Genomic DNA, 28,000 nt, shown 5'->3' on the forward strand with positions numbered 1-28,000 from the left:
TAATTAATTTGTGTATCTTGATTGAATTTCGAATATTAAGATCAAGTAACGATTCATTAAAATTATCCGCTAAGTGAAATTGTACTAGACATCAAGAAGTTAGTCATAAATTGAGATTCAGAAGATAACAGTTACAGATTTTTGTATTTAGTATTTAGTATTTTTCCTAAATGAAAATGAAACTATATAAACTACGTGCTTAAGATACGCATTTCTTGATCACACTTCATCAGGAGCGCTCAAACCCAAACATGTGGAAAATAAATGTTTGAATATATATGAACAAAACTGACATAAAAATAAAAGCCAAATTCATCTTCCGACTAAATCTGCCATAGCAAGTTGAAATTTAATTCCATTGCCTTTATAAACTGGTTTAAAAGTTTCATAAACATGTAGCAATAATGTACACCAGAGAGTGCTACCAATGCAATTATTCATATAAAAAGTAAAATAAAAAAAATACCGAACTCCAAGGTAAAGTCGAAACAGAAAGTCCATAGTGTCAAAATCAAAACCTTAAACACATCAAACGAATGTATTACAACTGTCATAAATTGTGCATGACTTGGTGCAGGCATTTTCTTGTGTAGAAATTGGTGGATTAAAACTGGTTTTAAAGCTAGTTTAATCTCTCGCTTGTATGACAGTCGTAACAAAAATCCCTATAAATTATATTCCAAAGTGACACAACTCTTTTAAAACGAATTAATCGGCATTAATTTTCGAACTCGTTCAAGACATTGCTGAAATAAACTTATGATATTAGTTTTATGAAGATCTGGCAAGAATTATACACATGTCACAAATAGTGCTCACAAAACCTGACAGAAGGCGCCCAATATTTCGATGTCTCCTGCAACGCGTCACAAGTGGGGATAAAAATGATAACTGTTTCATAGTTACACCTTGAATTCAGTAGAAAATACTGTTATAATATATAAAAAACTCAATGAGAACATTTTTCATTTTAATTGAGGTTTTTTTTGCGGAGGCTTTAGGAATAGTCATGGATGTTATCTTCTTCTGTCATTTAAATAAGCATTTCCGTTCAACAATTAAATAAGATTAAAATAAATTGGAACTACAAGATACAGAGAGATTATAGAGATCAACATACGATTAAACAATAAAATAACAAAACAAATAGGTAACCATCAACTTTTTAATATAACATATATATACGGTTTAACATATAACCCACAAAAATCACATATTTTGACAAAATTTTACGTGCAAACAGACTTATTAAATAATGTTCGAATTACACTATCTAACTAAATGATGAAGAATATCAGGTTTTTTAAAAATGCCTTTGCATTGATGATAGTTTTACCTGATAGTAGCCTATGAAAAATATTAAAGTCTATATTATTGAAATAAGCAAATTTACATTTTACACCACAATGCAAAACCCTGCAAATCTCATCAAATTTAGATTTTTTTTATGACTTATATTTAAAGTTGTTTCGCTTGATTCAATTCTTTTAAAATGTAATAATGGCCTTAAACATTCATATTGCTTGCAGATGACACATGAACATACTTATATAAATGATTACGGTAAAATCATTTCATAACATAAGACATGTCCAAATTGCCTATACGGGTGAGTTGCATATTTTTTTTATGACTTCCGTTGGTATAATTATGTTTCATCAAACATCTCTAATGTACACCCATTAACATGTTTCAATAAATTGAAGTCGGAAGTGAAAACATATGATTTATAATTCGTTTGTTGGAGCAGATTTTCAAATTATTTCAAGAAACACATTTCCCTTATCAACGTTTAAAATTGACATTTAAGGTCAGATTTGATCAAATTTGTTCAAAAAAAAAAATCGCCGTTTGTCACAATCGTGTTTAAATTTGTTTATAAGATAATAAATATTATTATTTTTGAAATAATAAAAAAAAAAAAAAAAAAAAAAATTGAAACATGCTTAATAACCAAAACTATCAAGACGAAGTATCTACCCAATATTGTTATTTTGGACACCGAACGCATATTTTCCGAATTATGTTATTTTTTTAACATCTACTTGTTACACAATGGAAACTGAATAGTGGATAAAGAAGATAATACTAATTTCACAAAACAAATAAACTTAATGTGTTGAAAATTCAAAACGAAAATATGGCATTTATAACAGTCTGTTTCATTAGATGATACAGGTATATGATGTTCAAATATATCCTATACAATATTTTAAAACAATCAGAGACAAAATAATTTAAATAACACAAACAATGTCAAATATAGCACTAACAAATAAACACCGTCATCATCTGACTAATCTCTGAATTATTAATCCAATCGTCAGACATAGTATGGATATAACCGGTGTGCCTGAAAATACAGAAATAATGTTATGAATAACTGTACAATTATAACAAAACCAAATTTCTTTCTTTCTTAAGACGGATATTCACGTGGTTTAGAAAAAAAACAGGAAAAAACAAGAATGTGTCCATAGTACACGGATGCCCCACTCGCACTATCATTTTCTATGTTCAGTGGACCGTAAAATTGGGGTAAAAATTATAATTTGGAATTATAATTAGAAAGATCATATCATAGGGAACATGTGTACTAAGTTTCAAGTTGATGTAACTTTAACTTCATCAAAAACTACCTTGACCAAAAACTTTAACCTGAACTTCGCACTATCATTTTCTATGTTCAGTGGACCATGAAATTGGGGTCAAAACTATAATTTGGCATTAAAATTAGAAAGATCATATCATGGGGAACATGTGTACTAAGTTTCAAGTTGATTGGACTTCAACTTCTTCAAAAATTACCTTGACCAAAAACTTTAACCTGAAGCGAACGGACGGACGCACAGACGGACGAACGGACGCACGAACGAACGGAGGCACAGACCAGAAAACATAATGCCCTTCTACTATCGTAGGTGGGGCATAAAAACAACGTTAGAAGTTACTCTTTCTAAATTTGTTCATTAACATTAAATGTCACAGGTTTTCCGGCACTAGATACGTATTTCAGAGCATATTTGTTTCAGTGACGCTGGTGACCAAAATGTATGTTAATCAACTTATCCCTGTATTCATTCGTTCATATTTCAAGTGCTTATTATTTTTTAAATAAAATTGTTTTCAAAATTAATACAGGATTTTTGTTTGCTTTCTTACACCTTTTTCAGCAAAGTTGCATATGAATGTTGATTAGCAAAACGTTTGAGAACACAATAAACTGCATAGTTTACTTCTTAAGTATACTGTTCACATTTTAGCCATTGCTTTGACACTAACTTTAGAAATAAACCCACGAAGACTGATTCTTAGAAACCGATTACTATAACTAAACTTGAAACAATCATTCATTTCAAGTTAAACATTAACCACATTGACTGTTCTGTGTATTGTCCTGATAATATTAAAGTCACCACGTTGAGTGCAAACGTTACACTAAGCGACCACTGCAAACTTTACTAAAGTGCTAGTTATTGCATTATACTACTCATATCTAAGAAGCAATCAAAGGATATTTACGGTGCTATGTGGATGTTTTCTGTTTGCAAAATATATCTTTTCGAATTTGTGATAAACATTGATGATATGAACCTACAGATTTTATAAAAATCCGGCAAAAAAGGTACAAATGAGAGCTCTAATAATACGATTTAAAATGTAATTAATATTTCCAATGGGCTTAACTTTAAAAAAAATAATTGATCAGCACCGATTGTTTTTAACTCGAAGGACATTGCTAATATAAAGACACGATACATGTTTTATAAAATTCTATCAAGTATTGTACAAATGAGAGCACTAACAATTGCAATTTTCCACATTCTACCGATTTTTGGTGGGGTTCGATGTTCTCAATTAAAAGTTTTTTATACTGTTGTGTTGTATGTATTCTGTTTTGTTTGTCTTTTGTCTATTCTCGTTTTTTGCCAATAAAGGCGTTGTCAGTTTGTCATCAACTTATGAGTTTGATCATACCTCTGATATCATTACGAATGTATCAACAAATGTAATCATTTGTACACAAGTCACATTTGTGGATTTATGAGTCGTTTACTTGAGAAATTGAAGACGTGAAAAAACTTCGGTGAGATGATAAAGTGTAGAATGAGCAAAAAGAAATGAATATAATCTAAAATCATAAACATATGGGTGCATGAAGGAAAGAACTGTGAAATTAATCTGCACTATTCAATTAACTTTTTGCACTCAGATAGTTACTACAATACTACTACGTTTACTTTTCGTTTTCAGTCATCTATTTTCTTAATTAACCTTACCAAATCCACTGCAGTCTTAACATGTTTATAGAAAAGATCAAGGTCATTGGTATTTTTATTTATTGAACACGAATTAGCAACATAATGTGACAGCCTGACGTTAGTTTAATGCTACATAAGTACAGCAAGGTTGTTTAAAATATCATGTCCTATAAATGGTTCACCCATCACATCACTTTCTTTTAAAATTAAAAAAAAACAAAACTAAATTGTGCAAAAAAACTTTGAAATTCCTAAACTGGGACAAATCATTTTGAAACATTGACTTTATCATAGTGAAATCTTTCCATGCATAATTTAATTCGCAATAAATATTCATAAAGTTTGTTCATTACATTACAATGTCACATATAATGATACTTACAGCAATAATTTTGATTTAATCTTGTTACTAACCGTAAAATTATCATGATTTTAAAGCAGTAAATGAGTGTGGAAATCCTTTGAAATTCTATAAATTGGGACTATCCAAATTGATATCATGACTTGCATGATTTTATATGCAACTAAGTTCAAAACATTTATTTTTCAAATTGAAATGCGCATTTAATGAGATTTGATGTAATAATGCTGATTATATCTTCTTTTTAAAAACGTTAATCATAATGATTAAACTAATTAGATTCACATAATCCTATAACAATTAAAAAAAGGGAACAAAACACTATAAATATTACTAAACTATCAAGATCCCGACTTGAAATTGACTTACAAAGAAAGGTTTTGTGAGTCAAATCAGGTTGTACGCACCACTGCTTTTTAATCAAAATAATTATGACATGTAAATTATATCTGCTATCCAATAGACCAAACACACACATTATTTATTTCGTGCGTTTGAATAAAATTGAGAAGGGAAATGGGCCATATGTCAAAGAGACAACAGCCCGAACAAAGAACAAACAACAGCCGAAGGCCACCAATGGATCTTCAACGCATCGAGAAAATCCCGCACACGGAGGTGGTCTTCAGTTGGACCCTAAATAAAATTGTGTGCTATTTTCTGACATTCCTTATTTCTATGAAAGGTGATTTACAAGCAACATTATCAAGAATTCACCCTTGTATCTTCCCCCCACTCTTTAGCAAAGTAATATTTTTGTTCTAAGCTGACCTTTCATGTATTAAGATACTAAATATGAAATAAATTCTATTTAATCATAGACGGAATACATAGAAAATGAAAGAAGCCAATATAGAACCGATGGCTATATGGCCCATCAGTAAAACATAAATAAATGTCATTATGGTTATAATAAAAAAAAATAATACCGATATTATTCTAATTCTTCAAATAAATGAAATTAATTCTAATTTATAAGTATTACTATACTGCTGCATTTGTTTTCTATATGTACGCACTTATAATTTATGTCTTAATATATACTATTTTCATTTTAGAAGAGTTCGTTTTGAATAAGTATCTGCAATAAATTATATCATGGTATTGTATTAGGGGCACACATTCGTAATATTAACCATGTACAAGAAATTTTACATGTGTATTATAACGAAACACAACTCAAAATATACAGGTACACTTAAAATGCAAAGGGTAACAAAAATCATTTCTTGATGTATGTAAGACTAAAACACGACACTTAACAATTAATAGCAAATGACTTCAATATTTTGCTTACATAGCCATTGCGTAAAAATATGTTTAATAACATAATTAGGTAATATTCAATCAAAGGAGAAACACATACACCACAATACATTAAAACCTGGGTAAAAAATAATTATAATGTACATCAAAAGAAAAACAAAAATATCAAAACCAAGGTCAGGGAAAAAGAAATAAATCATCTTGCTCCATGCAGAAAATTTTCTAGCAGTAAAGAAAAAGGTAGGACACAATTTTCCTGAATTGATTTCATAAACAGATTCCTTATACTTAAATTTGGAATTTCACATCAATGTTATGAGTGACAGGAGCCTGTAATTTAGTGGGTGGCTGTCTGTCATATAACTTTGTATGCTTTAGAAAACATAAGGCGGTTGCTTTTCTCATTGAGTTGTTTCACTTTTTGTCATGCCGATGTCTTTCATAACTTCTTATACTGTATTGTTTTGTTCAATGTTTAAGACGTACGGTTACCTGTCGCTGTTTATTCATCTTTTTGAGATACGGTGATGGAGAGTTATACCTCATTGAAATAATAATACTTCTCCTTATATTTATAATTCAGATTGAGACGACATTATCAAGTAATTATTTCTGTACTATGAAATGCATAAAAAGGCTCAAAAAAGATTTCCATTTTTTTTTATAAATTTCAAACTTTATATTCTAAAAGTAAATGAGGACATCTTTAAAATTCAAATTTCCTACGAAGATACAACTTGATATCGTATAGTTGTTGGTGTCTTTTGATGTTACACTATACAAAAACATGTACAATTTACAATATTGTGTCAAATTATCCGTGGAACAAAAATATGTAGCCCTAAACTTTACTAAAATTGTCCGTTTATAAATTTTGAAATTATTATAAAACTAAGGTTTCAACTCCCTAAGGCAAAGTTGGCTTTAGATGAATTTGGCTATTTATTTTTGGTATTTTTGACGTATAGCTCTTCAACGATTTCCGGTACTTATACATCTTCGGATTTCAAATGTTTGGCTTTGAGCGTTCCTGATGAAGGTTAATCCAGAAAAGCGCTTCGGACGCAATAAATTATTCAACGTGTTGTTTTCCATTTTTTAGATATTAATTATGTGAAAATTTGGTACCAAAATTATGTTATGAAAAAGTCAATAATTGTCACCATCTTTGGATTTTAAACTTGTGAAGGAAGCGTATTCAGGGGAAATTACCATTACCTCTTGAACTAAACACCCGATGATTAACTTACGGAATGCCTGTAGTAACGATTATTCATTGAGTGGTAACGTGGTCGGAACTTTCTGTTTCGATGATGCCTTCGATTATTCGATAATCGATAGGACCCGAACTTTGCTTGATATCGCCCTGTTTTATGATATCGCCTTGTTTCATGATATCGCCTTGTGTTATGATATCGCCCTGTTTTATGATATCGCCTTGTTTTATGATATCGATGTTTTCTTTTGTAATGCATACACTTTTTCCGATAGGCTGAGTTTGAAAAAAGAATGATATGTTAAAATAACGTATGTCTAAAATGAATAAAATTTAATGTCGTAAGTTTGTTCCCAAATGAGAAAATGATCACGATATTACTCTCAAAAGTTTTTCCTTGTCAAAAATAAATAGCAATCAGTATTTATTTGTTTTCAATGAGCATGTTTATATTTATGACTATTGAACAGCAATATACTTCTGTTACTTTTAGATAACACCAGTCACTTTTATCACTAGTTATTTATTATTTATCATTTACAAAGAGTTTGACAAACCTTTACACACGTTCATGTGAATGAACATATAAACTCAGTTCTTTAATAGACAAATCGAAAAAAAAGATTCGTCTGATGTTTGAAAGTTCATATCATAAAACGGATATGGTTTTAACAAATTTAAACATTTGCATAAGTTGTATTTTGAAAGATTAGACTAACTACCTGTCACATTATAGTTTTGAAGTGAAACCCCTTGTTCTACCCAATCATCACTATGTCAGCTTCTTTTCTTTTCGAAAAAACATGAGGTCGTATATAGGCTTTACTAAGGTTTTAATTTCAATTTCATTCACCTAGTTTAATACAAAAAGTTATCAATGAAATTTCAGTGTTTTTTTTATGAAACTTTATAATTTTGTTATCCTGATTAAAGTACAGTTTAGTCCTAGTATATTATTTTGCACTGTCACTGCGGTCGTTTAAAGGTAGTGTCGACTTACAGACATTTTCAAAACAATATTTCATTCAAATGCGTTGCAGAAAATAGTTTTAAATTTAAAACAAATTTAACAAATGTATACTTACAAGAACAACAAATAACTGACTCTCTATAAGCACCAAGTTTTTGATCCCCTTTTTTCATCATATTATTTAATTCTCCTCTAATTGATGATGCATTCGGACCTATAAATGAAACACAAAAAATCGTTACATTATTACAGAAATATATACGTAATATAAAAGTTTATTTAATTCTTATATGATAAACAGTTGTGTCATCATGAAATAAAGTAATATTATATAAAACAGTGTAAAATGTAAAACGAAAAATGTTGCGCTATGTAATGATTATAAGAGACGCATGACTTTGACTTCCTAGAATAGAAACGCTCCAAAGAAATAAACATATACATACACAAGTGATTGAACCGAAAGGACCTAAATGGAACTTCCACATCAGTCCAAGATCAACTTTGACTTAAATTAAGTAGCAACAATCTAATTGAATACTGGAACAAGGTCATTTGTTTGTAGGTGGGGTTTATCAAAGCCTTCAATTAAAAATTTGTTTGCAATAAACAGGAAAAACACAACGAGATATTCAAACCCATTAGTCGAAAACGAATAGACAATACAAAGGTAATTGTCAAAGTATAAAAACAATACGTTATTACTTAAATGCGCCCGAAGCCCTCTTCTGGATTTACTTTCACGAGGAACGCTCAAAGCCGAATATTTGAAAGCCAAGGATGTATAAGAACCGAAACAGTTAAAGTGCTATATGACCAACGTGATTAGGGTGTTTAGTCATTAGAAAATAGCGTGAACTCAATAAAAAAAAAAACGACTTTGTTTTCGTCAAAGGAAAAAAGTTTGTTTACAAACATACTGCAGATAGCAATACTGGGTAGTTTAAGTTTTGCAGAGTCAGTATCTTATTAGTTTTGCTTTTGTTTTCAGAACTTCACAATTTTGCGAGCAACAAAATGTATAAAAACGTTGATTTATTTTGAAAAATATTATTTCTTACATCTACAATATAAAGGACAGAGATTCAGTTAACATAATAATAAACATACTTGATTTTAATTTTCATTGAAATGCAAACAAAAGTAGTAGCTATATGAATTATAAAGCACTGTTGATTTTTTTTTCTCAAAATATAAATAAGCACAGCAGTAAAAAATCATTTGAGGTGCACATTAACGCATGATGAAACGAAATCCAAGACAGCAAAGGTTGAGAGGAGGAGAATTTGAAAATACAGAAATGAAACCGTTTGAAACAAATTTAATAAAAATTGTCGATACAAATCGATTATATTACAATAGGTGTGCTCAATTTCAATTCGCATACAAACATCTGTTGAGTCTGTATGGGTCTTACTTAATTGATTTGATACGGCAAATTTGTGATGAAAAAATCAAGTGCCCCAGTCAGTTAAACGAAAATGATTGGAGAATAATTCCATTGGACACAGGTGATAAACGGTAAAAGTGACACAACCCGAATTCTAAACTTTGTCTGTGTTTTGTGATAATGACCATTGTGTATAAGTTTCATAACATTTTGTTGAAGCAAACTAAAGTAATAGAATTGGACGTACGGACATACAAGGGCAACACTTAATGCCCCATCCGTTGCGGTGAGTGAAAAAAAATATCATGCTTCTTTTAAATTGGGAGGCACACGCTCTCAATACTAATATTATATAACCAATATTAGTTATGAGGATTAAATAATTGTAAAATAAAGCAATATGTCTCACTATATTAAAAGCGAAATTAGAAAGAAACTAAAGTGGTTTCACAGTAAGATTATAAATGCTTAGACATAGCACATCCTGTACAATTTTAATCTTTTCATCTATATAAAGTATACTTAAGCACATCTAAAATGGTAATTTTAGTTTTATTATATGTGAGATGCACATGCACAAACTTACAATAAGACAGCTAAGACCCGGGTTTAAAAGGTAACAGGATTGAATTATGCATAATTAAAAACTCTATAATGAAAATGTAATGAAATATAAGGCTAAAACGGATAAGGAGAAATTAAAGATTTGGCCATAAAAGTATTTGCACAATTTCAGTATACGTACATGATTAGTCATTACAGGATGTTAATTAAGTTGATTATATAATAAAGTAACCTCAAGTAATTTTTCAACGAATAAAAATCAAGTACTCAAATTCAATCCAAGATGAACTGTGATATAGTGATCATACCCTGCTATAAGAACTAGTTTAATGGAACACCGGATGGTCAAGATCAAAAATCAAACATTATACGGTTTTCTCGCTTACATTAACATTGGAAAACTACTGGCGCCAAAATTTACACGAAGTCTGTTTTCATTTTCAGGATGCCTTGCTTTGTGGTTCAACAACATAAATTATCACACATTGCATTATTTATAAGAATATCTATGTACGGATATTTGGTCAACAGAAAGTTGAAAAGTGGGTGATGTGAAAATGTATTGCACGGTATAACACGGTAGTTCTTTTAGTTAAGAAGTTTTGCAATCTTTATACTCGTTAAGCACCAAGAACTCACAGGGAGATTTCATGTGGTGGTTTCATACCTGATTAATATTAAACGAATAGAGAATATTAGAAAATATGTCGGTACAAATTTGAAATTATTAATACATGTTAAGTTATACAAGCAAATGAAAACAATTTTGCATAGGAAAGTACATATTAGCATAAATAGATTACAGGGTATTTACTTGAATCAGTAACACTTGTTAGCGTTATTCATGTTTTCATGATCGTATTATTCACGTAAATGATCTTGCATATTATAACCAGTATAAAAACATAATATAGTTAACGTAATAAATATCTCGCTACTGTTTTGAACTTCATATTAAGTGAAATGCCCGTGTTTAAGTAAAATAACAAGTATATATATATATATAATAAGGTGAATTATCTACAATTTCAATTACTTCAGGGTGAGATGAAATATAGATATAAGATTAAAGTTACGGCACATTAAACCTGAATCAAATAATAATTTAATGTTTTTAAACATGGCTTTCAAATGATAATTTGTTTGTGATATAACTAAATGTTGAAGAAAATTCAATATGACAAATGACTGCAGCATATAGTATTTGTTTTTAAGGTACAACAATGCAGTAAAAATAATTGACTACATAAATCAAGACACTTTACAAAATAATTAAACGCTACATTGGTTAAAAATCTACTTTTATAAATTCTTATACAAACATAATAAACTTCAAACACAATACATGTTCAAGTTATGTATGAAGTAATTCAAAATTCAAATTGTTATAAAAAAGCGCCTGAATAGACTTCTGTATTTGTTTTGGTCTCAACAAAGATCTGAATAAATTCGTTTTTTTCGCAACAAAAAAACCTCTGTAGATAACTGTTAGTTTAATAACATGTGTACAAAGAAAACATGTTATTATATATACCTCTAAATGTTAATTATAAGGTATATGTTAGAAAACAACAATAAGTTATTCAATCGTCAGTAGTCTTAAATAATAGACAGTTGCTCAGCAAAGTGCAAAGTTCTAAATCGTGCCTAGTATATTATGACTCAACACCTTATATCCTTTAGGATATTTGATGAAGGTCGTGAAGCTTAGTGCTTAGTTAATCTTGTAGAGTTTTGTAGCATGTTATAGTCTTTTTGAAATTTGTCCTATTTTCCATTGTATTGCCTGCATCCGTCTACTCATAATTTCTTATGTTCTGTTTGGTATATTATTCTGTGGTGACCAAGAACAGAATTTTCTTTATCAAATACTCCGCCGAATGGACAGCTTAATTTTGTTTTATTTGAAGGAGAAAATCTTGTACCAACAAAAAAAAAGTCTGTCGTAAAGATCAGAAATTGTATCAACTTTCGTAATCTAAATAAAAAGGTGCATTCAAAAATATGTTATTGTAGAGTTCAATATTGAATTTTCAAATTTTCATATTCTGTAAAACAGCAATAACAAATACCAATTTGACATGTTTTATAGTAAATTTGCGCATAAAAACTAAATTCAAGACATTTATTTATAAACACTTTATCAAAACCACGTTTTTAATTACACACTCAAAATATGAAATTATCAAACAATTTAAAGTTAATATTAATTTTTTCGTCGATCTGAACATACCTTGAACCGACATTATACCATTCAAAATTCAGTCATATGCGTTCCTGTTCGTCTATCATCTCCAGCGACTTAGAGAACATTTATCGAGATTCTTCAAGTTTTTAATGACTAATTTACTCTTGAAGTTTACAGAAATTAACATTCACTGCTGCCAAATCATGTTTGTACTTACCAGTAAAATACACTGATACAGCCATACAATCTGTATTAGTCGTAGCGTCTGATACTGCTAGATTAGTAGGTGACGTGTGCAATGCACTGGCTAAATGAGTTACCATTTCTGATCTACAAAACAATGGACAATTGGAATTTGCAAACTTTCTTGAAAATGCTCAGCAGTTAATCCATGCTTAGATGTTTGCACCTGTCCTACGTCAGGAATCTGATGTACAGTAGTTGTCGTTTGTTAATGTGATTTATACGTGTTTCTCGTTTCTCGTTTTATTTTTATTTTATATACATTAGACCGTTGGTTTTCCCGTTTGAATGGTTTTACACTAGTAATTTTGGGGCCCTTTATAGCTTGTTGTTCGGTGTGAGCCAAGGCTCCGTGTTGAAGGCCGTACATTGACCTATAAGCGTTTACATTTTTTAAATTGTTATTTGGATGGAGAGTTGTTTCATTGGCACTCACATCACATCTTCCTATATCTATTAGAAAACAAAGGCTCAATTTCAACAACTTAACATTTTAAGCATCTTCTTCCATTGAAATTGACTGTATAAAAAAAAATGGTTTATACGGAGCAGTAAAATCATTTTGCCATAGTCCTTCTTAACAAATCGTATATGCAAATGCTAATAACATCATTAGGGCTCTGTCAGCCATGATATAATCCCTAAGTTCCATAAGTTACCAAAAATATTAAATAACTAAGTCTTTTGACGACAGCTGTGTGCAATTGGTATAAAAATGTCAACTTACTTATCAAAGTTCATATCACCGAATGTCATTTTAAGAGGAGTTACTTTATTAACTGGGATTATATCAGCACATGCTACACGTGGTCCTCCACCATTTGCAGCATGTATCACAAAGGATTTTCCAGCAACTGTAAGGAATAAAAAACTAGTTTCTTCACATTTCCGAGATACTAACGAGATTCCACATTTTACAGCGACCCAATAAAAAATTAACATTGGTATATTATGTAAATGAATCCTAAGTCAAGCTGTTATCTCAGAAACTAAGGTTCGAATTCCCTCGGTCAATGTTTACTTTAAATTTGATAATCCTTTGTGTTTCTTTTTTGGAATATAGCTACTTCAGTTTCAATGTACTTATTCTTGAATTCCAAATGTTTGGGGTTGGGTTTGACTGTTTCAGGTGATAGTTTTTTCCAGTAAAGTGAGTGTTATTAATATGTTGTTCTTTTTAATGCAAAAAAAAAACCGAATCACATGTTATTCTTATCTAAATTTAAATATTGTTTCTTGCTCTTATTATTCTGACTGCGACAGAGAAATGCCTTTCCCTCCACTGTCAGTTCATCACCCTTTAACCTATTAACAAAAACATATCTTTGTGAACTGAAATTGGTCCAACCATTATCATTGAAACATTATGCTTATACATGAATGCCTTTTGGGAAATTGGTATTTAACATATCAATTAAACTTAAAACACCAAATACTTACCACCATATGTTCCAACCAGTGGTAAATACATATCTGTATAGAACTTTCTTCCACTTCCAATATCATAACGACCCAGTTTACTGGACTGATCTCCCAATTCACACCGTAAGTGATTAAGAGGTGAACATTCGTCATAGCCATTCTGAAATGATAATAATTTACATATAATGCAGAAAAATAATTTTTATTTGTGTATCAAAAATTGAAATGGTAAATATCAAAAATATTTACAATTAACCCAGAATTCGTAAGTAACCAGACGGTGTCACATGTAGAGCAAGATCTGCGAACCCTTTAGTAGCACCTTAGATACCCTTGTTTTGTTTGGTTTGTACCCTAAGTGTAAGTCAGTGAAATATGGTTTACAGTTGCATCTGCACATCTCATATCCATCAGGATTATTTTGACATGCACCCTTAGAAGTTATTGTCTATTGACTTCAAACATTTGCTAAACTTTAAGATTATTTCAGTTCACCATGAACCACTATTGTTAAGTTAGTGTATTTTGTAAGAAGTTGTATATGCATTGGCCCATAGAATGGAGATTATATGACCCCGTTTCCTTAATCATGGTTTAATGACGTAGGTATCTATGCATATTTCCCTCGGTTTTAGTTTGTAACCCGGGTTTGTTTGTTCTTAATCACTTTGAACAGCGGTAAAGTGTACTGCTGCCTTTATTTACACATAAACGTTTCTGATTAGGGTAAGTTTGAGAGAAACAACTTATGATAAGTCACAGATATTTAGTATGTATTTGTATAAGCATTTAAACTGATCCTTTCCATGGAGATTATTTTGCCTTACACTTTCAGTCATGGTTCGCTGACTTTGAATGTTTTGCAGAGTGTTCATACAAAAGTTTTGAAACTGAATTTATACATTTGCATTTGCTATAAAAAAAATATGTACATGCGAGACATGTATATCTGTCAACAGTTTATATATGTGGTATTAATTGTTATTTCGTCATTCATGGGTTTCTTTGCCTTGATTTTGTTAGTATCTTTTCGACTTTTTATTGTCTCTTTTGTGTCTTTCGTGTCTTTTAGGAATTAACGTTTTTTTCGGTATTCATGAATTATCAAAATACAATTGCATTTGTTTTGTGAAACAATAGTATTTACTTACATTAACGTCAACCATAAACGGGTTGTAATGACCACCTGGACTGGAACAACCGGAAGTAGCATCATACTTAACAGGCTTTTGATGAACATGCCATTTATGTCCATTTGTCTGAAAAATATTTCGAACGATTTCAAAATCGATAGGTAAGAAACATTTATAAATATGTGTTATATTTAAATCAGAGGCGCTAAAGAGCCTGTGTAGCTCACTTTGGCCTATGTGCATATTAAACTAAAGATACTCTCAAACATAGCTGTCTAGAATAGAATTTATGACAAAGATCCTCTGTTTTGTTGATCTTGTCTTGCTGATCATGTAGTATGTTTTTATGATATGGCCGTCATGTTGGTAGACAAGCAGGGTGATCGGAACATTTCATAAAACAACATTATTTACTGTGGCAAAGTTTGATTATTTATCATTGTTTCCTTTCAAAGTATAAAAATATTCTGTGTTATTGAGAACTTACAAATCTATATATCATCTAGATTGTCCTTCCAACATTGAGTAACAATCATAAATTATACTAAAGTTGTCTTAATGAACGCACTACAGCGATTATCATCTTATTCCAAAAAAGATGAACAATTAAAGAAGAACTATATGATATCTTAACATTATTGGTCTACAATGCTGAGCAAAAAAGTTAAGAAAACTTAAAACGCTCGAGTTGTAAGATTTACTTTGGAACCAATAAGATCATCATCAAGAATAGGTAGCGAGGTTACATAAACCCTATGTATTTTCGACCTCCCTCAGTTTCTACAAATATATGATAACTTTTCAAATTCATCATCAATAAATTAGTTAATGTAAGTAACCAGTTATGTTTTGGATACAATACGATGTTATCTATAAAAAATAAAATCACAAAAATACTGACCTCTATGGGAAATTCAAAACGGAAAGTCCCTAATAAAAATAGCAAAATCAAAAGCTCAAACACATCAAACTCATGGATAACAACTGTCATATTCCTGACTATCTATTGCATTATTCAAAATTGACAAAATATTCACAAACCCCACCAACTTTAAATGGTTTGAACATATTTGTTGTATTGCAATAGAATAACAGACAACTCTCGGCCGGATTCTTGATGATGTACATGTAGGCAACCACAGGTCACTGAATAATCCTCAAATAATGAGGAAACCCCAAACAGTATTGTCGGTAATAAAAGGCACAGTCCTGACAAATGTCAAACAATTTAAACGAAAAAACAAATATGACAAATCAATTAACGACAAACTATAATAAAGTTCATGAAAATAGGGTTGCAAAATAAAAATGCAATTAAAAGGATATTGTGTCATTAATTTGTTATCCTTAACCTTACATCTTCGTTTATTAACACGTAATAATGTTTGAAACGAATGTATCATATAACAAATAATGTCATGGTACAAAGTTTATTATTGCTAACTGTATAGCCTAGTACAGTCGATTTGATACTACTTATCTTTAAACAACTATGACCCTACCCGAACAAATTGTAATTTTATTTCATTTTATGTTTCTGGATAAAATATGTCATTAATCCCAAAAATGCAAGGTAATAATACACTCAATAACCTTCAAAGGTAAAATTACAGAGTCAAAACGTGTAGATCATACAAATCCAAATTACTTGACGAAATTCTACATAATCCTTCATTAATTTTAACTGCTGATACCCTAATAAAGTATTGGTATTATAGTACACTATTACATAAAAAGAAAAATCACAAAAATACTGAACTTGGAGGAAAATCAATTCGGAAAGTCCATAATCACAAGGCAAAATCAAAAAACAAAACATATAAAAAACGAATGGACAAGAACTGTCATATTCCTGACTTGGTACAGGCATTTTCAAATGTAGAAAATGGTGGATTAAACATGGTTCTATAGCGCTAACCCTCTCACTTTAATGACAGTCTCATCCAATTCCGTTATATTTACATTGATGCGTTAAATGAACAGACACAATAAATAAAATAGTCAAAATATGTGTACATCAGTCATCATCGTATAACAATTTTAAAAGGAACAATTTAACAGAACATAAAAAATCTACTATCTACGAACATTCATTGATTTGAGTGTCTGACGTCAGAAAATTTTATACGTCACATAAATTTGTCGTTCAATGTGCATACAAACGATTTTAAAATTTTACATTGGCAATGTTAGCATACAGGGTTAAAAAATCAAAAGTATGTAAGAATAAATTTCAGAAATAGACCGATATTTAAACTAGTACAAAAGTTATATATAGAATTTATAAGAATCCACAAATAGTTAATTCCACTACGCGATTGAATGATTTTGACGTTTGTGGTTCAACGTATACAGTAATTCATAATAGAAATATATCATAATGACATATAATAGAACAATATCATACTGACGGGATCTTTTAAAGTACAGAGTCACGTTATAAGAACAAAAGAAATACAAAAAGTCGCATATACAAAACAAACCACCAAAAAATGAAAGCCAATACAAACACATTGATGAGATGTATAAGTATCGAGCCACGTCAAACGAATATCACATAAAACCATTCAACAGTAAACGTATTATTAATCATAGAACAAAGACAAAATGAAAGAACTATAAAACACGTTGTTAAGATGATAAACAACATCAGTATGCAGAATCTATACATCAAGACCATCGTGTATTATTTGAGAAATTGATACGAAATATTTATCAACAAGGTCTTGGTACCTTCCGATGAACTTTTTTAGAAAAAGGACGAGACGTTCTTTGACATAACCCTGGTTCACCAACTTTCTACTCAGACACTGATGACTTTTTACAAAGTCGGAGTAGGAGCTGCAAGCTCTTGAATATCGAATAATTTGGGAAATATATATCCCATATGCAGGTGAAGTTGGTATATTGCTACTAAGGTGGGACAAATTTATAATTTCAAAATTAAAATCGTCTCGTTTGTCATAGATTCTTGTACTGAGATGACTGTGTAGGTCAAATTCGAGATATAAGTCTAAAAATGAGGCGGAGGAAGCCGTGTCTGTTGTTTCTTTAATCTCTAGTTCTGGGGGATATATTAATGGAACCCAATCAGAAAAGTTCGGATTGTTTATAGAAAGAACATCATCAATATATCTGAAAGTGAAATTAAATAATCTGGCTTTTTTGATCCTCTTGTTTTTGACAAGTGTCTGGAGGAACTCCGATTCATATGAAAATAAGAAGAGGTCGGCAAGAAGAGGCGCACAGTTTTTTCCCATAGGAATGCCGACAATTTGTTGGAAAAGTCTACCTCAAAACTCAACACATAATTTGATTGTATGTTCTGCGGAATAAGATTTTATGCAAAACATTCAACTTCACAGTTAAAATTACGTGAAAATATTAGAATTAATTGACAAAATTATTTTTTTAAAGAAATCAAATAAAATGAATAAATAGAGGCTCTATGGGCATATTAAACAAAGGAAGCAGATTGATTCATGACAAATTTGCGTTTTGGTGATGGTGATGTGTTTGTAAATCTTACTTTACTGAATATTCTTGCTGCTCACAATTATCTCTATCTATAATGAACTTGGCTCAGTAGTTTCAGTGGAAAATGTTAGTTAAAATTTACAAATTTTATGAAAATTGTTAAAAATTGACTATAAAGAACAATAACTCCTTAGGGGGTCAATTGACCATTTCAGTCATGTAGACTTATTTGTAAATCTTACTTTGATGAACATTGTTGCTGTTTACAGTTTATCTCTATCTATAATAATATTCAAGATACTAACCAAAAGCAGCAAAATTTCCTTAAAATTACCAATTCAGGGGCAGCAACCCAACAACGGGTTGTCCGATTCATCTGAAAATTTCAGAGCAGATAGATCTTGACCTGATAAACAATTTTACATTTACAGATATGCTCTAAATGCTTTGGTTTTTGAGTTATCAGCCAAACACTGCATTTTACCCCTATGTTCTTTTTTTAGCCGTGGCGGCAATCTTAGTTGGATGGCCGGGTCACCGGACACATTTTTTAAACTAAATACCCCAAAGATGATTGTGGCCAAGTTTGGTTTAGTTTGGCCCAGTAGTTTCAGAGGAGAAGATTTTTGTAAAAGATTACTAAGATTTACGAGAAATGGTTAAAAATTGACCATAAAGGGCAATAACTCCTAAAGGGGTCAACTGACCATTTCGGTCATGTTGACTCATTTGTAAATCTTACTTTGCTGAACATTATTGCTGTTTACAGTTTATCTCTATCTATAATAATATTCAAGATAAAAACCAAAAACAGCAAAATTTCCTTAAAATTAACAATTCAGGGGCAGCAACACAACAACGGGTTGTCCGATTCATCTGAAAATTTCAGGGCAGATAGATCTTGACCTGATAAACAATTTTACCACTGTCAGATTTGCTCTAAATGCTTTGGTTTTTGAGTTATAAGCCAAAAACTGCATTTTACCCCTATGTTCTATTTTTAGCCATGGCGGCCATCTTGGTTGGTTGACCGGGTCACCGGACACATTTTTCAAACTAGATACCCCAATGATGATTGTGGCCAAGTTTGGTTTAATTTACATTTTACCATAACTGATAGACCAAACTTCTTTCTTCAATCTTTTAGTTGATCGGTAGCTGAGAATTAGGTTAAAAAAAAAAGGTGCAAACTTGTTTTCTGCCAAGAGAATTATAAAAAAAATAGATATTGAACGGTGATCGTCCATGATGTTCAATCTTGGTCGTTCGTGGCTCTATAAATTGTATATATTTAGTTTAATATAATACTACTAGTATTGCCTACTGCACATCTTAACTTTGTATACAATTTATTTGAAAAATTATAATGCAGATTTTCTGGTGGAGGAGGTATTGTCCCTCCCCGGAAAAACCGTGTGTTAACATCCGGCCAATCAAGCCTTGCCAGCTCTTCTAAATGTACAACTGAAGCAATCATATTTGTGCATAAAAGAAAAGAAATCCGCGGTAAACTGAAAATGATATGATCAGGTAAGATGGGTTTACATTTAAATGCAGTGGAACGTAAAGGGACATAGGAGCTTACTGTTCATCGTCATGATATTTCACTGATATTAGAACAAGGTTCGCAGAAAGTAGTCGTTCCATGAAACCACCTTTAAGGCAGATGTTAACTGCGGACATTTCTTAGTTTCTTTAAAGACCCTTTAGGCCAAATCGGCCGATTAGCAGACATAATTCAAATATTAATCTGATCAAAGAAAATAGCATAATAATAGTTTAATAAAATAAACGCGCATTTTGTGTACACAAGACTCAGCATTACCAATTAGATTAAAACATTAGGTAGAACAATGAAATTCGAGAACAACAAAACTTTGATCAAAATACGAATAAGGCATTGCATAGATCCACTAATGTGTAATTTCACACTTAATACACAGTAGATTTACAGAAAGATTTTTATCAAATTTACTGGTTGAAAACATTATGCAATCCTGTCAAATCTTAAAACATTCAACAACAATAGGGCCAGGTGAGCTAAAAATATAAAAACATACATGTAAATAAAATATATTCGGCTTAACAAATATTTGAAAGTTATAATATATTTGACAAAAATAAAATATTCATCACCCGTTGTGAGCACTGCAAACCAAATATTTATAAAAAGGGAGGTATAAAGTAGTTTAATAATTATGTTCTTAAAAATCTTTGAAAATGTAGTTGCAAAAAGAACATGTTAAAAAATAGTACTTTGTCAGATATTTAGTTGTTATATTTTTCTATGGATGTTCTTACACAAAAGTAACCACTGACATGTCTTCTTTATGATACCCTCAATCCTGTCCGCATTTAAAATCTGTTCTATGTGTGCCATATCCTTTAAATTTAGTTATTGGTGTCAAAAAAATAGGCGAATATTCCAAAAATAAACCAGTGATTTTTTAAACTACAATAATTTCATATTTTTTTTAATTGAAATAAGCCAAAGATCAAGTACGGACAGGTAAAATGTAACTATTACAATTCTATATTATGAAATTATCAATTTTAAGTTCTAAATTTTCTCAAATGATCCAAATCAGGTTTAATGTGTATAGTTTAACTATTTTTTTCGGTAATTCTGAGCAATTATAAGCAATATAAAATACTGATCTGAATTGTTAATCTTAGAGGATCAATTGACAACTAAAAAAGCAAAATGCAAAAATTATATAATGGGAGATGATATGGTTTTTTTTATAATTCGCTTGTCTGAGCCTTCAAAATGATAAAAGTATATTAATTTGAAAATGTATTTCTCCGGTAATTGAAAGCCATACATGTATATACATTGACAAAATAGTGTAAACAGTTGTTCAACATGATTTATGCATAATCCTTGTACTTCTTCAAATTATTATTTTGTCTGAAATGACCACTGTCATAACAAATAGCCAAAGAGATTTATTTTTGAACTTTTTATATATGTAAGCCTTAAATGTGTATCCAGCGTCTACTCCATGTCTAAATCTGTATTGTAACATAGACTACACAAATATATGTCATACTTTTCTCAAATCCATCTCCATTTTAAAATGATGTGCACTTTCCTATGTGGTTACTTCATAATTCATACAAATCATAGCGTCTTACATAGAAATAAGGAAAATGTTTGTTCGATGATAAAAAGTGTTTTTTCAATATCAAAATACATACATTGGTTTATTCAGTTTATCGTACATTTTGGATAACATTAATAAAATTATAAATAATATCATAATTAAGTTCCCAGAATATGTGTTATTCAATTATTATTGAATAGCTAATACAAGATATCTTCAATGTATTAAAATATTTTTCATGTTTGGATAAACTGAATAGGTAAATTATACATGTTCGAATAGTCAGAAGGCCCCACTTACATGCACATCACTTATTATTTTGATATTATTCAGATAGCAACATGTTCAACAGATTTGTTACATCTTTATCCATATATGGAGAAGACGGAACTAAGTTGAAAAACTTGTGTCTAATCCTTTGTTTTGAACAATATAATATGTTTAAACTAGGGATGTCAAAAGATCTGAAATTTAATACTCGGATACTCGGTCAAGATACTCGAGTACTCGCGAGTAAACATAAGTCAAACGTACTACAAACATAGCTTGCTCCTCTGTTTTTTGTTTGTGTCAATTTAACAATGAATTACCGACCGCCGTTTCTACAAATAACCTATCATAATACCAATCATTGCTTGTGTACGTGTTCATGAACCAAATTTCAATAAAATCAAAAATATTTGAATATAAAGTCCGACACAGTATACAATATTTGTATCATCTGTTCCTGAGGAGTTGGTATTTTTTTATGATACGACTTGTCCGTTAATTTATCAACAAGAAGATTGGACTTCACAATTACATGTGCTTTTTCGTGCTGCATAGTCTGACTTGTACTGTGTTGTTTGGTTTTATTTGACACCATTGTTTTTCTGATTTTCTTTTCTTTTTGCCACGACGTTGTCAGTTTATTTTCGACTTTTGAGTTTGAATGCCGCTCTCGTAATTTCGCCTTTCTTTTAATTGTAAATTGAACAATTATAGTTAAATTTCAAATACTGTGTAATTAGATTAATTTAAATGTAAATCGCATACCAATCACGTTTACATAGAAGTATTGATTAACAAACAAAGATAAGTTTTACGGCTTGTGATGAGTTAATTATTAATCCATGAAAGTGTTGATCTGTGTACAAACACCGTTAAAAATGCCTCCAATCAGTTGCGTATGGTTTATCGAAGGTCACTCTGATTTTGTTCTTGTTTAGAAATATGATATGGTCAATAATTTCAGACGAAAGACTGTTTGACTTTCCATTTTTCTTTGTTACAAGTAGTGCACATAAAAACATTACCGCGGAAGAAAAGAACTTTGCTGGTACTACTATAACAAATAGAAGCCTCATGATAAACAGATTTGTGCTCTTAATTGGTTTTATTTAGTATTACGAATGTGACATTTCAACGGAACTAAAGTGTGGAAATGTGAAGAGAACATATCTTAAGATGTACAACAGGCAAACGAGTATCCGAGTACTAAAACTGTACTCGAGTACTAGGTCTTCCGATCGAGTACCCGAGTACTCGAGTACTCGTTGCCATCCCTAGTTTAAACTTTAAACTAACATATTTGTTAAGTTTACTGCAATTAACCTCTTTGATAAGTGTGCGTGACATGTTCAAAGAAAGTGTTTGTCGAGCAAATTTATATTGAAAATCAATTACATTTTACCACAACTGATACACCATAATACTTTCTTCAATATTTCAATTGATTGAAAGCTAAAGAAAATAAAAGGTGCAAAACTTGTATTTTACACAGATAATCATAATTAAACCGTGACCATCAATGTTTTAATCTTGAACGGTTGAGACTGTATAAAATTGTCTACTTTTAGATAAATATATTACTATTGCCAACTGCATGTCTTAACTTTGTGTGCAATAAATCTTAAAAATCATATTGCGTACTTTCTCTTGAAGATATTGTCCCGCCCAGGAAAATCCGCGTGTTACCTAACATCCGGCCGATAAAGCCTTGACAAATACTGTACAAAAAAAGTAAAATCACAAACATACTAAACTCAAAAATGAACGTCCCTAATCTACAACCGAAGCTTCAATATTTGTGAATAAAATATTAGAAATCCTCGGGTAACTGAAAATGATATGATCAGGTTAGATGGGTTAACATTGAAATGCAGTGGAATGGAAAGGGACAAAGGAGCTTATTGTTCATCTTCGTGATATTTCACTGATAATAGAAAAAGGTTCGTAGAAAGCCGTCGTTTCACTAAAGGCGGACATAAAATGCCCCCTTCAACCACAAGTTGGTCGATTAGCAGAAATAATTCAAATACTAACCTAATCAAAGAAAAAAGGATAATAATACTTAAATAAAATAGACAGTTGGTAGGACAATCAAATACGGTTGAAACATTTAAAACAAAACATTCCAAAGTGCAAAGTACGACTGAGGCATTGCATAAATCCACTTACGGGAAAGATAAACATATGTGTAATTTCACACTTAATACAACGTAGATTTACAGGACATTACGTAGTTTCACACTGAGTTACTTAATAAACAGTAGATTTACACAAAAATAACCCATCAATGATAAATAACATTTTAGCAAAAATTGTGACTGCTTAAAGGGTAAAAAGTTCAGCGAAAAATTCAAAAAGGAAAGACCCTAGTCATCATCATTGATACATCGCAGATGTAACCTCCAACAGCAGCGACATTGGCGCAGGAGTTGTAAAAATAATCCACAAAGACACCAGGCTTATAATTTGGTACACAAGAAAAGCGAAGCCCTCCAACAGTTGGGAAGTAAATCATATACAAAGAAGAAGCGCATTGAAAAACTAAACATTTCCACAAAGTTACGAACAAAGCGTTAGATTTTGCTTTTACTATTCTTTGATTATTTGTGTTATAACAATACGATCACCATTAAAAATCTGGACGCGAAATCATACCAGACATATATAAAGAGGAGTGTAAGTCATACTGGTATTAATAAAGAGTATGGTCGTTTTTTTCACGAAAATGTACAATGATACTGCTCACTGGCTATTAAAAAAACATGTATCATCCACAAACACACACAAAATTTTAAACCTCTCTTAGAGAGGATTTTTATCAAAATTACTTGTTGAAAACATAATGTAATCCTGTCAAATTTTAAAACATTCAACAACAAAAAATCAGTACGCTATATCTTATTTTATATTTAATGTCCATTAGAGTGAGAAACACTATATGATATGATAAGTTAACTGATCGTACGATATATTTTAAGTTAGCTGTGCAATAGCAAAAGTGAATTAACTATATTTATTTGACAATAACAGGCTGAGAATTAAGTGCAACTTATTTCATATAATGCACATTTATGATTTTAATGTATATTGAATGTTGCAATGAAACCTTACCTTTGATCCGTCAGTGTTTACCAAGTCTACCAATACACCGGTATCACTTAGACCGCCGTCACTGTATCGGTATTGTGTCTGCAACGTGAAATTATGACAGTTCATTAAACATTAATAGTCAGAGATATACTAGTATATTTCATTCCTTCAGGGAATAGGTGACATATACTCCCCGTGTACAGTAAAAAAGCAACGTGTAAGACAACTGTTGAATCCCTTTTTTTTATCCGGTATATGAGGTACTAAATTTCAAGGTACAATGTCCGTGTACATTCGAATTGTTTATATATAATGTCAAATATCGGCATAAAAGACAGTCACTGAATAATTTTGCCATAGAAACTTGACAGTCCTTATATGTATCTTTTCATCAGTTTAGTTTCTTATCAGACATGCCATAAAGATTAACAAGACAAAAATTACTCCTCTTAACAACATTTGTGTCAAGACTATAGTACACACATGAAGACTGACATGATTTCATATGCGTACTTTACATAAATTTCATTTGTATAGAGTGATAGGTTACAAACAAGTTATAAAGGTTACTAGTAATTTGATAGACATAGGTTAGGAAAGTTTTATTTTCAGAAAACTTTCAAGAAACAAAACTTGAATAAAACAACCGATGCAGTATTATGGGTTTTATTTGTGTAGTTTCAAAGTTGTCTTTTGGATTCATTTATATTTGTTTGCCCTTATGTGTAATTGTTCTGGTATTTTTTACTTGTGAATTGTTTTTTTTTTAGTCTAGCTTCATATTTTTCCTACTTCTGTGTGTATGTATAGATTAGATTTCGTCTTTTACATTTGAGATATCTTTTAATCTAGCAATGATTTCTCGAAAATCTTGAAACGAATTTCAATACCAAATATGCATTTTTTTCATAGATATACATTTTCACATATTTTCCCCTTCTCATAACAAACAGTGTATAAAATAACTGTCAAAATACTACTAAACATACCATATAGATATATCCAGTTATTGATCCAGTAGAAAATGTAGCTTTTGCTTCAAACATTTCTCCTCCAGTACTGGCAGTATCTTCTGTTATATTACCACATACCCATCTTGGAGCACCTGCTGATGATTTATGGATAACTATAGATCTTCCTGTGATGCTTAAAGGTCCACGTACAGGAAGCATAGTTTCTGTTTCCTTCCTTAAGTAGGTTACTTTGTTGTTGAGGAAAGTACCGTATTTTCTACTCAAATCTCCTATTTCATATTCGTCATCTGAACCAGATCCATCGATCGCACCTGCTGTCGCATTAATACCAAAAGGATTGAAATGTCCCCCTACAGAAGCTGCAGAACAAGGAGTCGGACTTTCTTTTGGAACAGGATTAACATGGACATGGTATCCTCCTGCCATCGAAGCTAGTCCTGTTAACTGTATGTTGACATCTGTTGTGCCATCAATTAGTCCTTCTGTATTTCGTGTCATCATAAATGATCCATCTACAGACCCATAAGATTCTGAGGCCCAAGTGCCAGTTTTAACAATAACCTTACGGTTTGGGATGGTATGAATATCAGCACATGATAACCTGCCTCCTCCCGAATCTGCTGCATGTATAACAACAGACCGACCTAAAATCTTCAGGTCCCCTGTAAGTGGTAGGTCAAAATCTGTGAACAAATTTCTTTGAATAGTTCCGGAAGTAGACCGTACTGATATTTTTCCGTGTTTACCTGACATATCGCCAACCTCACATCGCAAAGGATTATTTGGGTTACATTCTGGATTATAATTTCCTGTCAGATCAACCGAATAGGGATTATAATGCCCTTCAACGGAACTGCAACGACCACTACTGATCAAAGCATCGCTACCGACTTTGCCCACGTGAACATGCCATTTGTGGTCAACAGATCTACTAGAATTATTACCATAGTCTACACACACGTAAATCATAGTGTCGGCGAGCTCTATGTCAATATCTGTTGGTTGTTTGAAAGCGATGTATCCAATGACAGGATATGTAAACGTTGTTAAACCTGTAACTGTAGTACCAATATACTCAATAGTAGCACAAACCCATCTACTACCATTACCGTAATGAACAACAATAGATCGACCTATTACGCTATTCGTACCAAATAAAGGTAAATTATAGTCAGTGTAATTTTCCATCTTATCTGTTAACCCACTTAACAGACCGTATTTACTGCTGAGATCGCCCACTTCGTATTGATCGTCTGTACCCACAGTTGCTGCGGGGTCTGAAGACGTATCAATTCCAAAAGGATTAAAATGTCCACTCACGGAATTAGCGTCACACACTTTCTGCTCGGTTTCCCACTTTTCTGGAACTGGCCATTTATGTACATGATATCCACCGGCGTTATTACTAAGTCCGGAAAGGTCAACAAAGGTCGTTGTAGTATCAAATGGTGATCTCTGTTTGAATGATATCATTCCGACTACTCCGTCTCTACTTATAGTTGCCACAGCATTTCTTGTTGTATACTGGACAATTTTTGAACACACTAGAACATCTCCACTTTTAGATTTCAAAACTAAGATTTTGCCAATGACAGAGTTACTGCCGCTCAATGGGAGGTTAATATCAACAAATGAAGTCAAAATTTCTTCACTATTTTCCCCAACAGGTAAGTAAGAATTTTTGGAAGACAGATCTCCTACAGGACAATTTCCTTGATTGTTTTGATCACATGGTGAACTGGAACTACTTGTTGGATTATATAAAGCACCTTTACTAGAACAAGTGCCAGAATATATACCCCATGCAACTGTTTCGTTTGAATTCGTGGCTGTGTTTTGTAAATGAAATGCATTTGCATATATAGAAGTTGCTGATGATGACGATGATGATACTTGTCTGAAATAAATTGTTCCTCCTACTACGGATTTAAGTTTGGCTACTCCTGTAATGTGATTTTCGTCAGCTTCTATAGTGCCACACACTCGATCACCAGTTGTCGTATCATTCATCAGCAGTGCTCTACCTGATAAATTAAATTCAACATTAATCGAATGTAATGGTAAAAA

The 28,000-nt window shown here is 31.4% G+C and overlaps 1 protein-coding gene across 2 annotated transcripts in view; it reads right to left on the minus strand.

Moving 5' to 3' along the window:
• Window positions 1-1,153: 1,153 nt before the first annotated feature.
• The window catches only part of LOC139520639 (uncharacterized), a 39,339-nt gene continuing 12,492 nt past the window's right edge, over window positions 1,154-28,000 (minus strand). The window contains exons 4-12 of one of the 2 annotated variants that reach the window (XM_071313462.1): window positions 25,949-27,957; window positions 24,981-25,058; window positions 15,034-15,141; window positions 13,901-14,042; window positions 13,188-13,314; window positions 12,435-12,547; window positions 8,191-8,289; window positions 7,140-7,381; window positions 1,154-2,353 (exon numbers count right to left, since the gene is read on the minus strand). In XM_071313462.1, coding sequence (XP_071169563.1) covers window positions 2,324-2,353; window positions 7,140-7,381; window positions 8,191-8,289; window positions 12,435-12,547; window positions 13,188-13,314; window positions 13,901-14,042; window positions 15,034-15,141; window positions 24,981-25,058; window positions 25,949-27,957 — 2,948 coding nt within the window. In that variant the 3' untranslated portion in view covers window positions 1,154-2,323. The remainder of the gene's footprint in view (window positions 2,354-7,139; window positions 7,382-8,190; window positions 8,290-12,434; window positions 12,548-13,187; window positions 13,315-13,900; window positions 14,043-15,033; window positions 15,142-24,980; window positions 25,059-25,948; window positions 27,958-28,000) is intronic. The other variant, XM_071313463.1, reaches the window with a different exon arrangement.

The sequence above is a fragment of the Mytilus edulis genome, chromosome 4 (genome assembly GCF_963676685.1).
Source record: "Mytilus edulis chromosome 4, xbMytEdul2.2, whole genome shotgun sequence".
Lineage (NCBI taxonomy): Eukaryota > Metazoa > Mollusca > Bivalvia > Mytilida > Mytilidae > Mytilus > Mytilus edulis.